This window comes from Mus musculus, chromosome 8 (assembly GCF_000001635.26).
Source record: "Mus musculus strain C57BL/6J chromosome 8, GRCm38.p6 C57BL/6J".
NCBI lineage: Eukaryota > Metazoa > Chordata > Mammalia > Rodentia > Muridae > Mus > Mus musculus.
This window is the reverse complement of record NC_000074.6, coordinates 75,609,271-75,626,729: the sequence shown is the minus strand read 5'-3', so window position 1 is coordinate 75,626,729 and position 17,459 is coordinate 75,609,271. Positions and strand designations below refer to the sequence as shown.

General features: G+C 37.8%; 1 protein-coding gene across 3 annotated transcripts in view; it reads right to left on the bottom strand.

The window, feature by feature from the left end:
- Iqcm (IQ motif containing M) overlaps window positions 1-17,459 on the bottom strand; it is a 535,822-nt gene that overhangs the window by 357,779 nt on the left and 160,584 nt on the right. For all 3 annotated transcript variants that reach the window (XM_030243772.1, NM_001164235.1, NM_027944.1), the window contains one exon: window positions 1,619-1,709. In XM_030243772.1, coding sequence (XP_030099632.1) covers window positions 1,619-1,686 — 68 coding nt within the window. In that variant the 5' untranslated portion in view covers window positions 1,687-1,709. The remainder of the gene's footprint in view (window positions 1-1,618; window positions 1,710-17,459) is intronic.

Here is a 17,459-nt window from a genome sequence, read left to right as displayed (position 1 = left end):
AGGCTTCATAAAATAAACGAAGAATGATTTCTAAATGAATTGAGTTAACTTTTCTAGTTATTAAAAGCTTGCTGGATAGATTAAACTGTCTAACTGTTTTATTAACTAGTCTTCCAACAGCCATGACTTTAGTTAACTAGTCTGAATCTTGAGTTAAATGGAGTGAAGATAGAAAGGGGAAATTTTTTAAATTAATCTTTCAATATAATAACTTTTTTCCTTATAATTTGCATCTTCCCTAATCATAAATAAAACCAAACTTCTTGCCCTGAAGCTGTGCATGTTTCCCATTTGTTCAAATCTGAGACTTGAAACAGATTTAAGCAAAGAAAATGGTTACACCGGTCAAGGGTCTTCTGGTGTTAAGCACAATTTGTGACACGGCTTTTGGAAGGCAAGATATTCTTTAAAAGCAAAATAGGATTTCCTCCAATTTGTATTATTTATACATTGAGCCAATTACTGAAATTTTCTTAACATGTTGTGTTAATAAATTGCTGTAAAATAAGCCATCGAGAGAGCATTTAGGGGAATGCCAGGGCCAGGAAGCAGGAGTGGGTGGGTTGGGGAGCAGGGGGAAGAGGGAGGGGATAGGGGATTTTCAAAAAGGAAACTAGGAAAGCAGATAGCATTTGAAATGTGAATGAAGAAAATATCTAATAAAAATACATTTTTAAAAAGGGAGCGTTTTAACGGAGAACATCTAAATTGTAAAAGTTCTCAAATATATGTGCTTAGGGCAATTAGAGGTTTTATCTGAGGCCTTAGGGTAGTGCACACACACACACACACACACGCACACCCTTATAAAAGTATCTGGAAGATGGTATGACTCTGTAGAATAATCCAGAAGAGTAGCTGACCCATATCCGGGCACATTGGAGAGCAGAAGCAAGGTTGCATATCCTTGCGTCTCAGCCACATTCTGTGGAATCACCCTCACCGTCTGTTACGGAAAAACTAACCTTTAATTATTAGATTTTTAAAGGGAAAAATCTTAAGTTATTCTGTTCCCTAATTGCTGCAAAGGAGTTATTAAAATTCCAAACTTATGTAATATTATCATAAAATATGGCATTTTTTTCAAGAAAGACACAAATTGGATTTGAGCTTCTGCACTGTAAAACCCAGATGGTTTGCTTAGCTACTCAGACATCCTCCAGTTCAAAAGTTAATTGAACTGAAAACTAAAATTTTGATAATTGACATGCTTTGGGACTGGAGCAGAAAAATAAATTAGCCTCATGCATGGGGTACTAATGGGTTTGAGAAACCACTGCCGTTGGTCAGAGAATATGGTCAAAGAGGAAAAAAATCAATTTCTTTTTATGTGTGTTTCTCTGTCTCTGTCTCTGTCTCTCTCTCTGTCTGTCTCTGTCTCTGTTTCTGTCTCTATCCTTCCCTCCTTCCCTCTACTCCATCCCTCCCTCCCTCTCTCCTCTCTCTCTCTCTCTCTCTCTCTCTCTCTCTCTCTCTCTCTCTCTCTCTCTCTCTCTCCCCCCTCTGTCTCTGTTTTTGTCTATCTCTCTCTCTCCTTTCCTCCTTCCCCCTCCTCCCCTCCCTCCTTCCCTCCCTCCTCCACCCCCTGCATTCTCTAGGTTAGATAATCCCACAGTACCTGGACTTCCTGAGATGCATCTCCTTCTCCATCTCCATTTGCTTACTCACGGATTCAATATCATTCATTATTTTACCCAGTTTAACTTTTTCTAGAATTAACAAAAAAACTTTGATTGTAAACTACTATAGTTTCCAAAAATGTACTTTTAGATTGAATTGCAAATTACAAACTTTTTTTTTAAAATAGGAGACACTATATTATTCAACAATTACTAGCACATCGTTACTCAAAAAAACATATTTGAATGTTTTTTCCTTACCCTATGTTACTCTGACCTTTTGTAATTACTGAAATTTAGTGCTAGAAAGTAAACTATAAACGAACAGCATAAATCAAAAAAAGAGATCTTAGAAAAATGCCTGCATCGACATAGCACACGCTCATGCATAAAAAAGACTTCTGTGCATATCACCATTATCGTCTTTATTATCATAAAATTTAGTTTATATAGGAGGCTCTGATGTTTTAAAATAAATTATCAAGTCATTAATTAACAGAAACAAAAATCTCCTCATTTAATAGGGTTAGGCTTAAGACACAAGTAATATGTTCGTTTTTAACCAAGCAATTTTCGTTTTTCAGCTTAGATATATTAAAAGATACAGAGGCATATGATTCATACGTCATAAAGCCTATAGATGTCTGGCTTTGGGGTCTTAATGCCAACATAGAATGGAATGCACCAGAATGAATTATGTAGTTTAGTATGACACAGAACATTAAGTTAGAGAAGAAACTGATAACGAAATGCTAATATTTTTCTGATAATGTTCTGAGTACTGAGTCGCTAGAGTTGGCCTATGAATTACCTCGTGTGAGCCTCAGCATAGTGGCTTTTTGCAGAGTACTGTGTTTGTACAGGAAGGGGGGCAGCAGACTTCAGAACTACTGTTTGTAACCCACAGAAGTTGGACAGTGAAAGTTCTCTGTAGTGCCTTTTAACCAAATCATGTAAGATTGCTTCCAAACTTCAGAATACATGACATTTTACCCCTACAACTCAGTAAAGAATTAAAGGAGGGGCCAGATGACAATTAAGCATGAAAAACTGCCAGAATATCTTATTAGCTTCCCCTAAGATGGGTAGTGGACTTCCTGGCTGCTTCCGACAGTCATAATATGTTTGAACTTGTAATCATCTCTTTATATAAAATCTTGCTTTTGAACTGATGCTATAAAACTTTAGGATTTCAGTTTTATAACCTTAGTTATAAATCAGTTAACTGAAATAATTAGAAGAAAGGAGATGCTAGAAATGAAAGTGGAGGAGTCCTGAAGACCATTGGGGAATTTATAATAAAATCAGGTAGAACGTACACAGGACATGAGAAGAGCCAATGGGATTTGCCCTGCTCCCCTTGCAGGTCACATGACATCAGGGCCCTACCCAGTCAGCATCCTTCATTCTGAGGTCATCTCACCTGTCTCTCTCAGAGTACCTTCAGAAGCTATTGGTGATGTTCCTCCACATTCTCTTTCTCTCCTTGACAACTTCCTAACTCTCTACTTCAGTAATTTGATCCAACTACTGTGGTTATATTTATTGCCTACATGCGTTTGGCACACAGGTTTATGCATCTTGCATTCACAATACTTGAGTTCCAATTCTGAGCAACCAGCTATCTCCACTCCAATCAGCATGGATCTCTCAGAATTAACAATAGTACTTTCCAGCTGGGAAAGCATCACAAATCAATTCCTTTTCAATCCCTTCCTTATACAATTATTCTTTAAATACCGCCCACGCTGTCCACTTGATCTTGCCTTCTGCAGGCCCTTGCCATGTACCTTACAAGCTTGGAACCTTACACAAGCTTCCTCAGTTGGATTCCCACCTTCAACCATACACCCTCCAAATTATCCTCTATACCTTTTATAAATATTTTACTTCTAAATTCTGGAATTCTAAATTATCATTGTGTTGTTTCCTAATATAATTTCACAGCTAGAGAACAGATTAAAGAACAGATTTTATATAATTCTAGATAGCCGAAATGTGTTGGTTTCTACTTTATAAATCAATGTGCAGTCAATTTTTCACAATATTCTATATTTTCCTAAAAAATATATAATTAAAATCATTTAGAACATTGTTTTATAGTTATCTAATAAAACGTCCTTGTTTAGTTTTCAAGCAAACAAAATAACCATGTTGACATCTGTGTGAACTTATACAAATGCATATATAAATCATTTTAAGAATCAATAAAAAGTAGCTCATGATTTGATGTTTTACACATGGCTACTTCATTGTGCATATATGACATATAATACACACTGAAAAATATTTTTATTTATGTATTTTTTTATTCAGTGTCTTTTTATTAACCATGGCCAAGTTGGAACTCATTATGTAGACCATGCTGGTCCTTGAGCTCACATAGATATGCCTGCCTTCACCTTCTAAGGACTGGGATTAAAGGCATGTTCAGCCACACACAATAACAAATATTCTTTAAGTGGGCATTTTATGCAGAGTTATCTAATGAACAACCTATATTCAAATCTATTAATTATTCCAAAAATATATTTTCCATGTGTTTTCCCCTTGTCCACACTTAATCGAGCATCGCATATGCCTCTTAGAGCAGCTCTAATCTGGAGCTACCCTGTCCATACTGATACTCAAGAGCACGTAACTACAACATGCCTCTTATGCTGCTTATATTAAGATATACTGTGAGCATTGAATATATTCTGGGTTTCTAAGATTCGTGATTAAGGCACGAATTGCTAGTTTTAAATTAACTAAATGCTTAAATAAAGTTCTCTTGTGATATTAAATTATAACATTGACGTTAATTTTACAGATTTTTTAACATGGCTACTGAAACTTTAAATTACATTTGCAGTTTACACAGTCATCCAGCTATGCAGCACTGACCTAGAATGTTCTAGAATGTTCATGTCAACTAGTTAAACCGTTTTGGAAGACTATGAGCTTTTCTTAATTTGTGTGTAGAAGGGTACACAGAGAAGGATAGGTGCATTTGGCCATGTGAGCACATGTTAGGGCCACAGATAATAATCACATTTATAGATACTCCACTCTATTTACCTACCTACCTACCTACCTACCTACCTACCTACCTACCTCCCTACCTACCTGAGATGAAATCTCTCTCTGAACCTGAAGTTAGCCATTGCAGCTACACTGACTGGCCAGTGAGCATCCAGAATCCGCTTGTCTCTGGAAGTTTAGAGGGTCACTAAAGGGCCCAGCCTTTAAGTGGATGCTGTGAGCCCTAACTCAGGTCTTCCACTTTACTCACTGAGAATTCACCCTGTCCTTGAGAGAGAACACCCCTAAAGACAATCTGCATTCTAGTTATTTTCCTGTGATTTCCCTAAAATTAAATTAAATTTTGACAATAGCACTGCATCATCCCACTAAATCATTTCAAAGGCTGCTGCTAAATGTGACCCTTTGATTAAGGTGCAACTGACAAGTCTTCCTTCTACAAGGAAGCATTTTTGTTTGCTATCAATCTTTGGCTGATACTCTAACATATAAATGAATTAATCCAAAATGTCTTTTTGAAAGACAATTAAGTATCCACTAATAACTTGTGCCAAAACACTCACTAATAGAATTGTGCTGTAATTCTATTATATAATCGTTTATAAGCTGGCTTCCTCTGTAAGAAAAATGTCATCATTTGCTCTCATTTTGAATATTACTATGGACATATTAATTTATTTTTGTATTTGTATCACGATTCTTTTCTATGTTCACAATGCCAAAACTTGCAGATCAGGCCAAGCAGAGCCAAGGCAGCCCCCATACCATGCTGTCCATCACCGTGGTCGCTCACTCTTTCTTGCACACTGTTCCTTTCTCTTCCCCACATCCGACACGGAATCAGGGCTGCATGAAGCAGTGCTCAGCACCTCTTCTAATAAATACACTTTCCCCCACTCTACTTAGTTTCTTGGCTAGAAAAGTCAGAAGTTTATTTCCACTTAAACTCAACACATTCTCCAGGGTTCCACCTTTCATCTTTCTTCTTTACCTCTGTGCTTTTTCCTGCACTGTGCTTTCTAGTTTACTAATTCTACTTTCTTTCAGTATCATACTTAAACTTCTACAGGTTTCTTCAGTTCCTCATCACACCTTCTCAGCTAGATCTATAGTCTGTTGCTCATTCATCTGTGTGTGTGTGTGTGTGTGTGTGTGTGTGTGTGTGTGTGTGTGTGTGTATGCATATATATTGACCTCAGTTGTTTTTATCTTTTACCTGATCATTTATGTATTTATGGTCTTTGTGAGGAGAAGATAACTCAATCTCTCCCCTGGTGACTTACGTCCTTATGAGATTTAATTTCTTACATCACAAACTCGTATTCTATACAAATAATGATTATTCACAACTAATATTTCTTAAGAATGAAAATTATTTATACATATTTCATAGAAATTTAAATACATGTGCTGGATATAAGATGTAATCAAGATATAGCCCTGTAAATGTATCCGTGTTTGCTTCTTGCAGGCAGTTGATGGCATTTTCAACTATAACTTTAATTTCTCACATTATAGATTTTTAAAATACTGATAATATGAATTCTCATTCAATCCTGGGGTGGTTATGAATTCTACAATTTTCTTTTTTTTCTAGGAGTTAAGGCAAAAACAATAGCTTCTTTTCACCCTCTACAAGTGAGTGTATGTATTGTTGTTTTGAGTGTTGTTGTTGTTGTTATTGTTGTATTGTTGAGGTTGCTGATGCTGTTTTGCTTTCTTTTCTTTATTTTTTTGTTTTGTTTATATCTTGGTCTCTTACTAATATCATCCTGCAAATGTGAAGGATCAGCTCAAAGAGCATCTCACTTAACCAACCAGCTTACATGGGCCACAGGTATTTTCTCTGAACATTGCTCATTTAAGGGCCAAGGCAATTGGGAGCTAAAGGCCACCAGAGACACGCAGGGCTTCACCAAACTTCAAATGCTGACCCTGCCCTAAGGTGAAAATCTGCATTTGCTCTGTTTTCTCCACTTGTACTTTTCAGGTGCTCTGTAAAAACAATGTGCTGAATAAAGAAATGCCTGAGATACTTTCTCATGTTGCTAGTCATTCACATTTCCACACTGCACCCACAGGATCTGAGCCATGGCCTGATCGTCAGTATTCACCTGACCCTCCTTACTTTTATAATAGCTTTTGAATAGTGTTGACTGGGAATTCTTTACATTGAATTATCAGCACACCTAATTATAAAACAGCACATTTGTTAAACATTTAGTATAAAAAAATCAATAAATAAAATATTTAAAACTTCTTATTCAGTTATGTTGTCTTAATATTATGTTTGCCAATGACATAGACTAACTGCTTTCATTTTCCCCAGTACTCCAGATACCACATGCATACATACTTACTTCAACCTCCTTCAAAGGGAAAAATACTCATTTCTCCCTGACAATTGTAAAGAATATTTATTCTTCTCCACCCCACCCCTTGCCCCCACCTCAGGAGTTCTCATTTATAATGTAAAAAACAGTTTCAAGAATTAAACTGAGTCAATGTCACTCAGACTTAGTTTTCTTTTTTTTTCAATTAAAAAAACATTTATTTCATAAAACAAATAAAATAAAAAATTAAAACAATCTGCATTTCCATGTAACTCCGAGCCCAACTGAAATATTTTCAATTTCACAGTTGTAATTTAAAATTTACTTGATATTTTTTAATTTTAATTTTTATTTTTATTTTTTTATTAGATATTTATTTCAGTTACATTTCCAATGCTATCCCAAAAGTCCCCTACATGCTCCCCCACCCACCCCCCACCCTCCCACTCCCACTTCTTGGCCCTGGCGTTCCCCTGTACTGAGGCATATAAAGTTTGCACGACCAATGGGCCTCTCTTTCCACTGATGGCCGACTAGGCCATCTTCTGATATATATGCAGCTAGAGACACGAGATCCAGGGGGTACTGGTTAGTTCATATTTTTGTTCCACCTATAGGGTTGCAGATACCTTTAGCTCCTTGGTTACTTTCTCTAGCTCCTCCATTGGGGGCCCTGTGATCCATCCAATAGCTGACTGTGAGCATCCACTTCTGTGTTTGCTGGCCCCAGCATAGTCTCACAAGAGACAGCTATATCTGGGTCCTTTCAGCAAAATCTTGTTAGTGTATGCAATGGTGTCAGCGTTTAGAAGCTGATTATGGGATGGATCCCCGGATATGGCAGTCTCTAGATGGTCCATCCTTTCGTCTCAGCTCCAAACTTTGTCTCTGTAACTACTTCCATGGGTGTTTTGTTCCCAATTCTAAGAAGAGGCAAAGTGTCCACACTTTGGTCTTCGTTCTTCTTGAGTTTCATGTGTTTTGCAAATTGTATCTTATATCTTGGGTATTTCTGTGCGGATGGACCTGGAGGGCATCATCTTGAGTGAGGTAACCCAATCACAAAAGAACTCACACAATATGTACTCACTGATAAGTGGATATTAGCACACTTAGTTTTCTAAAATCAGTTTGAATGGTTTAGGAGTAAGATACCATGAAGGAGCTGTGCTCTCCATCGCATGTATTACCCATTCAGGAAATCATCATAGAGGAGACATCTTGTGGTAAAGACAAGAGGGCTACAAGAACTTTGAGGTCTCTTTTCTTCAGAGATTGCTTTATAAAAATCTTATATTAGTTAAATCAGATCTTTTTGTGTAAAAAGACGAGATATTATTTACAGATTATAAAATAGTCTTTCATGTTTCTCTCTTCTCAAGACCTGCTACTTAAATTGTATTCCATGTCATATGAAGTAATTTTAATAAAATGTAGAACTTAAAAATGTTACAAATTTTATAGACAGATTCATTAGTCAAGAATGACAGATTGTGATTTACTGACATTTCACATTCCACTGTGTGGGCTGGGTGGATGTCATATGATTTTCACTATTGGAATTTCTAGCACATGTGTGTTATACAGAATGCCAATTCTCCACTAGACAGTGAACTCTTTGGTGGTTTCTTGAGGACAGAGATTGCTTTTATACATCTCCAGTTACTCAGTCAGTATTCAAAATAGTTGTTGAATGATAACTTATGACAGGCCATCGGGTAGGTACTAGGAATACAGTAACTAACCTTGAGTTTAGAACTCTTTAATTTCACTTAAATTTCACTAAAATCACTTATATATAACTTGATGATTCCAATGGAAGCTCTAGGAAGCTATTTTCATTGTTTCATGAACACAAGACAGAGAATGACATGTATCCTTTAGCTTTGTAATCGAGATCACAAGTATTCCCTAGTGAGAGAGTTGGTACTAAGGGTGTGTCACAGTGAAAAGCTTAACACATCTTCACAGAGGAAGTAAGCATAAGCTGATCTTCCAGGAACCACCCTCTCCAACAACAGAAAATAGGGCTACAGTTCAGTTACTGGAATCAGAGCTTCAGTTCAGATGCTCTGAGGTCACCTAACTCAAGAGTCATAGTGTGCCCTCCTAGTAAACAACCTCTGATGCCTGTCTTTAATGAAATCATGATAGGAATCTAGGTGAGTGTTGCCTTTGAGAATCACACTTTCATATAGCATTATCATTGTTTCCAGAGAAAGGAATTCTTGAACGTGGATTAACGGTCACTGAGCAGCTGATAGCCATGAAAGTCAAAAACAGAGACTCAAGGAAGGTTTGGAGGTATGTCCCCAGAAGACATCATCTACCTTCCACAGATAATACACACAGACCCTTTACTACAGCGTCTTCCTTAGACTGGATTGTCATATGTATATAAAATATTTGCTCAACCGTTACCCCAGTACATTCCGTTGAAGAGAAGCAAATGTACCAAACACCTTAGGTTCCAGGATTCACTGTTTCAGCATTCTCCTATAGTATTGACTCCACTGTATGTGTGACTTACACCTATCCTGATTCATCGCCCCAAGGAGGACCGAAGAAGAAAGAAACTGATAGGAGATGCTCTAAATTATTGAAAAGTCTGCCTCTAATCCCCAAAAGATTATGTTTCTTTTAGGAATAGATATAACAAATACATTCCCACATACAAACAAAAATACATATAGATTCTTATAAGCAAATCATACCTTTTTTTACAGATGACATACATGGAGGTGAATTCCTTCATCCCATACTTAACCTGTTACTTCTGACCAGGCTTAAGTTTCATCATTTTTTTTTTAAATTTCTATCTTCTCTGGCCACTCCTGAACTCACATTCATTTTATAGCCCAAGTTAAGCTCTGTCAGGACACCATCCATGCCTGTCTTCCTGCTTCCTCCACACTAAAGGAATACATCATCTGTAAATGTGGTGATTTGAATAAAATTTGTCCTCACAGGTTCATGTATTTCAAAGCTTAGTCACCAGGGAGTGGAATCATTTAAAAGGATTGGAAGAACTTGAAGGTTTGGTCCAGTTGGAGGTTGTTTGTCACTGGGGTGAGCTTTGAAGCTTCAAAAGCCCATGCTAGGCTCAGTCACTCTTTCTGCCTAGAGATCAAGATGTAACTCTCAGCTACTTGTCCAGCACCAGGACTGCCTGCTGTCTGTCATGTTCCCCACAAGATGATAATGGACTGAGCCTCTGAAACTGTAACAAAACTCCCAGATAAATGCTTTATTTTATAAGAGTACCTTGGTCATAGTGTCTCCTCATAGCAATAGAGCAATGACTGAGACAGTACCTTTCACATTTCAGTGCAACACTACAACACAAGTCTCTTAACTCACTGTTATGAACCCACTAGCCCCTCTAGTACAATTTCTTTGCGGCAGACTTCTCTCGGATATAAAGTGTTTGGAAACTCATCGTATATACCAAACCATAACATGTGATGGACTTAGATAAGGAGTCTTGGCACTGAAGTCAATAGATAGAAAATCTGCTGCTTGATCAACAACATTGGAAGCCACTTACCCTTTCTGAGTGCCAGTTTTCTATTCTTAAATACGTATTTAAATATTTTTAATATGTAATGCTCAGCTGATATAGCTGAGCATTACATATTAGACAGTGGTGTGTTTAATGGTTTATAAACTGAGTACTCAGTAATCAGAGGACTATGTGGCTTTGTTGCTTTCTGCTGATTCAGAAAATCAATTTGTCAGACCCTGTTTACCTAGCAGCACTCCTATGTACTTGCTAAGGACATCACTGTGGTGATCCTTCAAGAATTTATATATCCTTCCCATAGTGTTTGAACTTGGGAAAATAAGATCCTTTTTCACAACTCCAAATCTCTCTTGACATATCTCCCCAAATGAAACATTCAGTTGATCCTCAAAAGCAAAAAAATAAATAAATAAACACTCAAATATAAGCCCATCGTGACATTTAAAAAGGCAAGGGATCACATCGCAACCCCCAAACAATGCAGGCTGTTGCCACAAACTTACAAGGCCTTATTGCTGAAGACAATACATACTAGCTTGTCCCTACATATAGCCTTTACCACTATGTGATAGATAGCTACATAGTACAGGAAGGTACTCTGCAAACTACCAAAAGAGAAACATAAACCCATCTACAAAATCTTTGATCTACAATGGTTTCCTACTGCAATGTTGACACAAAGCTACAAAATGTGTGGGAGTAACCAATCAATATCTGATATGACTTAAGGCTCACTCCATGAGATAAAACCAATATCTAACACTGCTTATGTGACCAAGAAACAGATATTAGATAGCCCAGGGACCTAGAGTAAAACCAAATACTACTACTGTTCTAGAAAGAAAGAAAGAAAGAGAGAGAGAGAGAGAGAGAGAGAGAGAGAGAGAGAGAGGGAGGGAGGGAGGGAGGGAGGGAGGGAGGGAGAGAGAAAGAAAGAGAAAAAGTAAAAAAGCATCGTAACAAAACATGTAGCCATAACATAAAATGACTCCTAACAATTTCTGTTATACTCATAGATCCATGCCTTGTTCAGCGATCACCATAGAAGCCTCCTCCTGTAGCACATGGGAACTGGGAACAAGTGCAGAGAGCCACAGCTATATATTATGGAGTGAGAAACCTTGGAACCCACAGCCCTAGGTGAGATACCTTTTATCAAATTCTTCCTCTCAGGGATCAGGGAAACCCTGTGAGAGAGGAACAAAGAAGAGTGTAAGAGCCAGAGGGGATGGAGGACACCAAAAAAAATAAGGCCTGGAAATTAACATGATCAAAGTGCATATGAACTCACAGAAACTGAGGTAGTATGCTCAGATCTGTACCAGTTTAATGTGTTTATGGGATCCTGAGTATGTAACTTGTCTGTCACTGGTTGTTGTACCTTCTTTTAGACTTTTTTCCTTCCATTTGTTTGTTTTGTCCAATTTCAATGTGTTAGTTTTTATCTTATTATGTTTTGTTTTATTATTACCAGTTAGAAGTTTGTGTGTGTGTGTGTGTGTGTGTGTGTGTGTGTGTTTTCTATTGTGAGATAGAATAGGAATGGATCTGGAGGAGACAGGAGATAGAGGGGACCTGGGAGTAGAAAGAGAGCAACCATATCAGGATATATTATGTCAGAAAAAAAATCTATTTTAATAAAAGAAAAAAAACATAAAAAAGAAAAAGTCAAGGGTCCAGGGAGGAAAGATGTATCTCCCTAGAATGGCAAAAGAAAATAGTTATAGATGGACAATAGACAAGGTAGATGGACTGAAATTAGAGATCAAACAGGTCCTCAAAGACTCATGTGTTTGAAAGGCACTATTAGGGGACATGGCCTTGTAGTAGTAGGTGTGGCTTTGTTGGAGGAAATGTGTCACTAGGGGATGAGCTTTGAGGTCTTAGTTCAAGCAACTTCTTTTTCTGGTGATTGCAGATCAAGATGTAGAACATTCAACTACTCTTCCAGGACCATGTGTATCTGCATGTTGCTGTGCTTGCAACCATGACAACAACAGATTAAACCTCTGAACTATGAGCCAGCCCCAACTAAATTTTTTCCTTTATAAGAATTGCTGTGGTCATGGTGTCTTTTCACAGCAATAAAACTCCAAGACAAAAACGTAAGACAGTAGAAGCTTCCTAAAACATATACATTTATAAAGGTGATCTAAATGATATCCTAAGTAACAGGGAAGATAGAGCCCTGAATGGACAGCTTTTATCACCAGATGAAGTTTCCAGTACCAATAATGAGTTACATAAAGTCAAGTTCTTGCTCAAGGGGGTCCTATGGGAACCACCAAACAACTCAGGCTATTTCCAAGTCTATTGGTGGCTCTCCACATACTGACAGTAAGGCCCTGGTGCTGAACACAACAGCCACTCAACTCACTAAACACAATGAAGCCGAGCTGATGCCTACCCAGAGCCTTCACCTCTATGAACTAGTATTTGTGGTACTGAAAGGTATTCTACATGCTATCAAAGGAGAAAGGTAAACACCTTCTTAGCTACAAAACCCTTCAGTTTACAAAAGTTGCCTGCTCACAAAGATACTTGATATAATCATGGCATAAAACCTGTGGGAGTAACCAACCAAGATCTGATTTAACTTAAGACCCACTCCACGAGATGGAATACATACCCAATACTTGCTTAGGTGGCCTTAGAGCCTAAGACTAGACAGAACGAAATACTACGTTCTTCTGAAATAGCATAGCCATTAAATAACTCCAAACAACATTCTGCTATACTCATAGATCCATGTCTTACTCAGCCATCACCAGAGCGACTTCATCCAACAGAAAATGAGAGTAAATACAGAGGCCACAGCCAGATAAAGTGCAGAGACTGTGAAACATTCAACCTTAAAGGGGATGTCTCTGCCAAATCCCTGCCTCTGGCACAGGAGGCAGGAAGAGTATGCAAGCCAGAGGAGATGGGAAAAATGAGTGAATGAAGGCCTTCTTGATACAACAAGGCAAGCTGGGGCGTGTATGAACCCACAGAGACTGAGGCAAGCATGCAAAAGGCCTGCATGGGTCTGCACCAGACAGAATGCTAGAGCTGAAAGTAAAAGTAGACATAACCCCCATCGCTAACCCAGAAGCTATCCCCAAATGACAACAACCTGAAAATGAATAGTTTTCTACAAGAGAGTCCCACTGGGGAAAGAAGCCACTCTTAAGGGTAGACCCTACACAAAATGATCTTTTTTTGTGTTTTGTTTTTTTGTTTTTTGTTTTTCGAGACAGGATTTCTCTGTATAGCCCTGGCTGTCCTCTGTCGACCAGGCTGGTCTCGAACTCAGAAATCCACCTGCCTCTGCCTCCCAAGTGCTGGGATTAAAGGCATACGCCACCACAAAATGAACTTAACAGTACCTTTGGAGGTTCTTCATCTTTAAGTCTGGGATATTTTGTTTGTTTGTTTCTCGGTTTTGGGGTTTGGTTATGGTTTTTAATCTTACAGGTTCTTTGAGTACATAGTATAGTTTCTGGTTTTGGGTTTTTATGGAATTCCTGTGTGTGTGCAAACATGTATCTGTGTTTCATGTGGTTTTTGCCTTGGCTCTTTTTGTTGTTTGGTTGTTTTGTCATATTCAGATTTGTTTGTTTTTTGATTTATCTTATCTTCTTCCTATCCCCTACATGGCAACTTGTTTTCTAAGGAGAGAGAGCAGGGGTATGGATCTGGATGGGAGGAGAGGTGGGGAGGTGCTTGGAGAAAAAATGGGAGGAAAACCTGAAATCAGAATAAATTTTATGAAAAACCATTTTCAATAAAAGAAAAAACAAATAATGATTAGAAGGTTGTACTGGCTAGTTTTGTGTTAACTTGACACAGCTGGAGTTATCACAGAGAAAGGAGCTTCAGTTGAGGAAATCCCTCCATGAGATCCAACTGTAAGGCATTTTCTCAATTAGTGATCAAGGGGGAAAGGCCCCTTGTGGGTGGGACCATCTCTGGGCTGGTAATCTTGGTTCTATAAGAGAGCAGGCTGAGCAAGCCAGGGGAAGCAAGCCAGTAAAGAACATCCCTCCATGGCCTCTGCATCAGCTCCTGATTCCTGACCTGCTTGAGTTCCAGTCCTGACTTCCTTGGTGATGAACAGCAGTATGGAAGTGTAGGCCCAATAAACCCTTTCCTCCCCAACTTTCTTCTTGGTCATGATGTTTGTGCAAGAATAGAAACCCTGACAAAGACAAATGTCAAACAATTTAATCCACCCTTTGGAATAATGTCTGGAAAAAAACTAAGAAGGAATCAAACATCAATAATGGATGACAGATTGTTTTTTGGTAATGACCAAATCTAGTCATACTCATGTAGGTGTGGAGGAAATACAAGCATTTGTGGAAAATCCAAAAATACCACCACCCTTTATAACAGCTACTTACTAACCTGACATAGAAGTAATATATGTATTAATAATTTTATTCCTCACATCAGACACTTGGAGGGGAGAAGGTCAGGGCTATTAAACATAAGAAGTGCTAAGTTTAGGAAGTTGGGGGGAGAGTTTTCAAATGTAGGCTGTTTTTATTTAATTTCTGTAGCATTCATCATGATGCATCCTGAGACAGTGTTGTCGCTTCTCTTGCATGCATACACTGGATTACTGTGCGGTGCTGTGCAATGTGTCTCACACACTCTAGCACTTCCACTTCATACTTCACAGTTTTAGTGTCACTTGGAGGTTTGAAATGTTTCACAGTTATTTGCTATATGTGGGTGCCAAAATTAAATAAAAAAAAAAAGAAGCCAGCCTATATCACTAAAAAAGATACTACAAGAATAGAAAATAGTCAGATGGGAATTTCTGTCCCATTAACATTCAGAACTTTGTCAAGAATCAACTCAACTTTATCAAAATATAATTTATATTTTACAGATGCATTGGTGCCTATGATTATTTTTCTTAACACAGGTAGTTCTTATAAAGTTAAATATAAACCATTTTCCATGTAAATAAGATTCTATTACTAAAGGAAACTAAAATGCAATGACTCTTTCCTAGCCTTACAACCTACAAAACGCCCTTGCACAACTAAGTCCAAAGCACAGTTAGTTACCTGATACAATCCAGTATAAACATTGGGTTTCTATATACAGCTCTCCATGCATGTTATAGTTTACTCTGCTAAAGTAATTTATTTAAACAAGGAATAACATACAACCAACAAGCCAACATTCATTAAAACTGATATTTTCGCCAACACTTGCAAGTAACCACAGACATTTCTCATGAGTTTTAGTAAGACAAGCACACACCTGAGGCTGCTGCATGTTCCCCTCCATGTCCTGCCTGTCAATGAATGTTACACATCAAATGCTTGCCTCCAGCAATTTGGCATCTAACCATCTAAATATGTATATATCTTTTCCACTCAATACCCTTCTTTCCAGCTGCTGAACATCAGGAAACAAATGAATACATGATAAACAGGAAAAGGAGGGTTTCTGCATAAGACACACATCTAGAATAAACACCCTGCGCAAGACAATCCCTTACTTGGATTTCATTGTTTTCCTCTCCTTATTTCCAGCTTCACAGTTTGTTGCATGATGAAGGGAAAGTGAAAGGTTTCAGAAAGCTCGAGGAAACAGCAGAAATGTGGCTGAACAAACACAGATACAAATCAAGTAGAGGCGTTTCCCCGGCATGGTCTGGTTAAGATTCCAATATCTGAAAGGGTTTCCCTCTGACAGTTTAGAAGAACTTCTTCACAGTAGAAGGAGCACATGCTTATAGTACTGGATGTGTGAATGATGACAATTTATTACTGCACAGTAAAGGAGTGCCAGAGGCACCTCTAGCACTTAGAGAAAAAAAAAAAAAAAAAAACGAATACTGTCAGTTAACCCTCCTCAGACAGACAGCATTGGTAAAGGTTCACAGGGCCCCTACTGCTTTTCCACTGTCCAAGAGGAGTTCAAAGTAATTCCAAAAGGCTCCTGTAGAGACAGGACTATTCTGCCACAAAAGGAACCTTTAAAAAAAAGGTGCATATGTATCAAAAGATGGCCTAGTCGGCCATCACTGGAAAGAGAGGCCCATTGGACACGCAAACTTTATATTCCCCAGTACAGGGGAATGCCAGGGCCAAAAAATGGGAATGGGTGGGTAGGGAAGTGGGGAGGAGGGTATGGGGGACTTTTGGGATAGCATTCTAAATGTAATTGAGGAAAATACGTAATAATAAAAAATATTTTTAAAAAAAAGTCAGTCAAGACAGAATACTAGGAAGGCATGCTCTCTTCTCTAATCTAATTCTAACTTGCTAAGGTCACACCAAAAATGAAAAACCATCTCTATTACATCTTCCATTTGCAATTTTGTCTTTAAGTGCGTGCATTATTAAATGCTTAGCAGCAACAAAAAATCATTCAATTTATTTATTATAAGGATATATATATTACTATGAAGCATTTAATGTAACACTATCAAGAATGGTCTGATTTAAATTGTATACTTCTATGAGACAGTCTGACTCAAGATTTAAAGCAGTACACAAGGGCTGAAATTTTATCAAGCAGCCTCATAAAATTAACAGAATTTCCCAAAATAAATTCACAGTTAAGTAAACACTTCCATGGGGCATATTTAGGAATCAACTGAATGGGCCAGGGTAGAAGGTAGATCAAACTATGAACAACTCTGTGAGTGCTATGCCATCTAAAAGCAGAAAGGAGGCAAACAAACAGCATGCCAAAGCCTAATTATGCAGTTCAAGCTATCAACAAAATTAGATAAATGTACCTTATATAAATTACTTAATTCATAAAGTTTAAAATGACATTTCTGAATATATTTGAGAATGCCAAAAGGAAAGTGGTTTCTGTTAAAGGGTAAAGTGAAATAAGAGGTCAGTTCTAGAGTAATGCAAAGCTTCCAAAAGTATAAGAATATAAAGACAATTTGTAAGGCTTTAGCGTGCTCTAGAGCCTTTTTTATGATACAGCTCTGCTTCC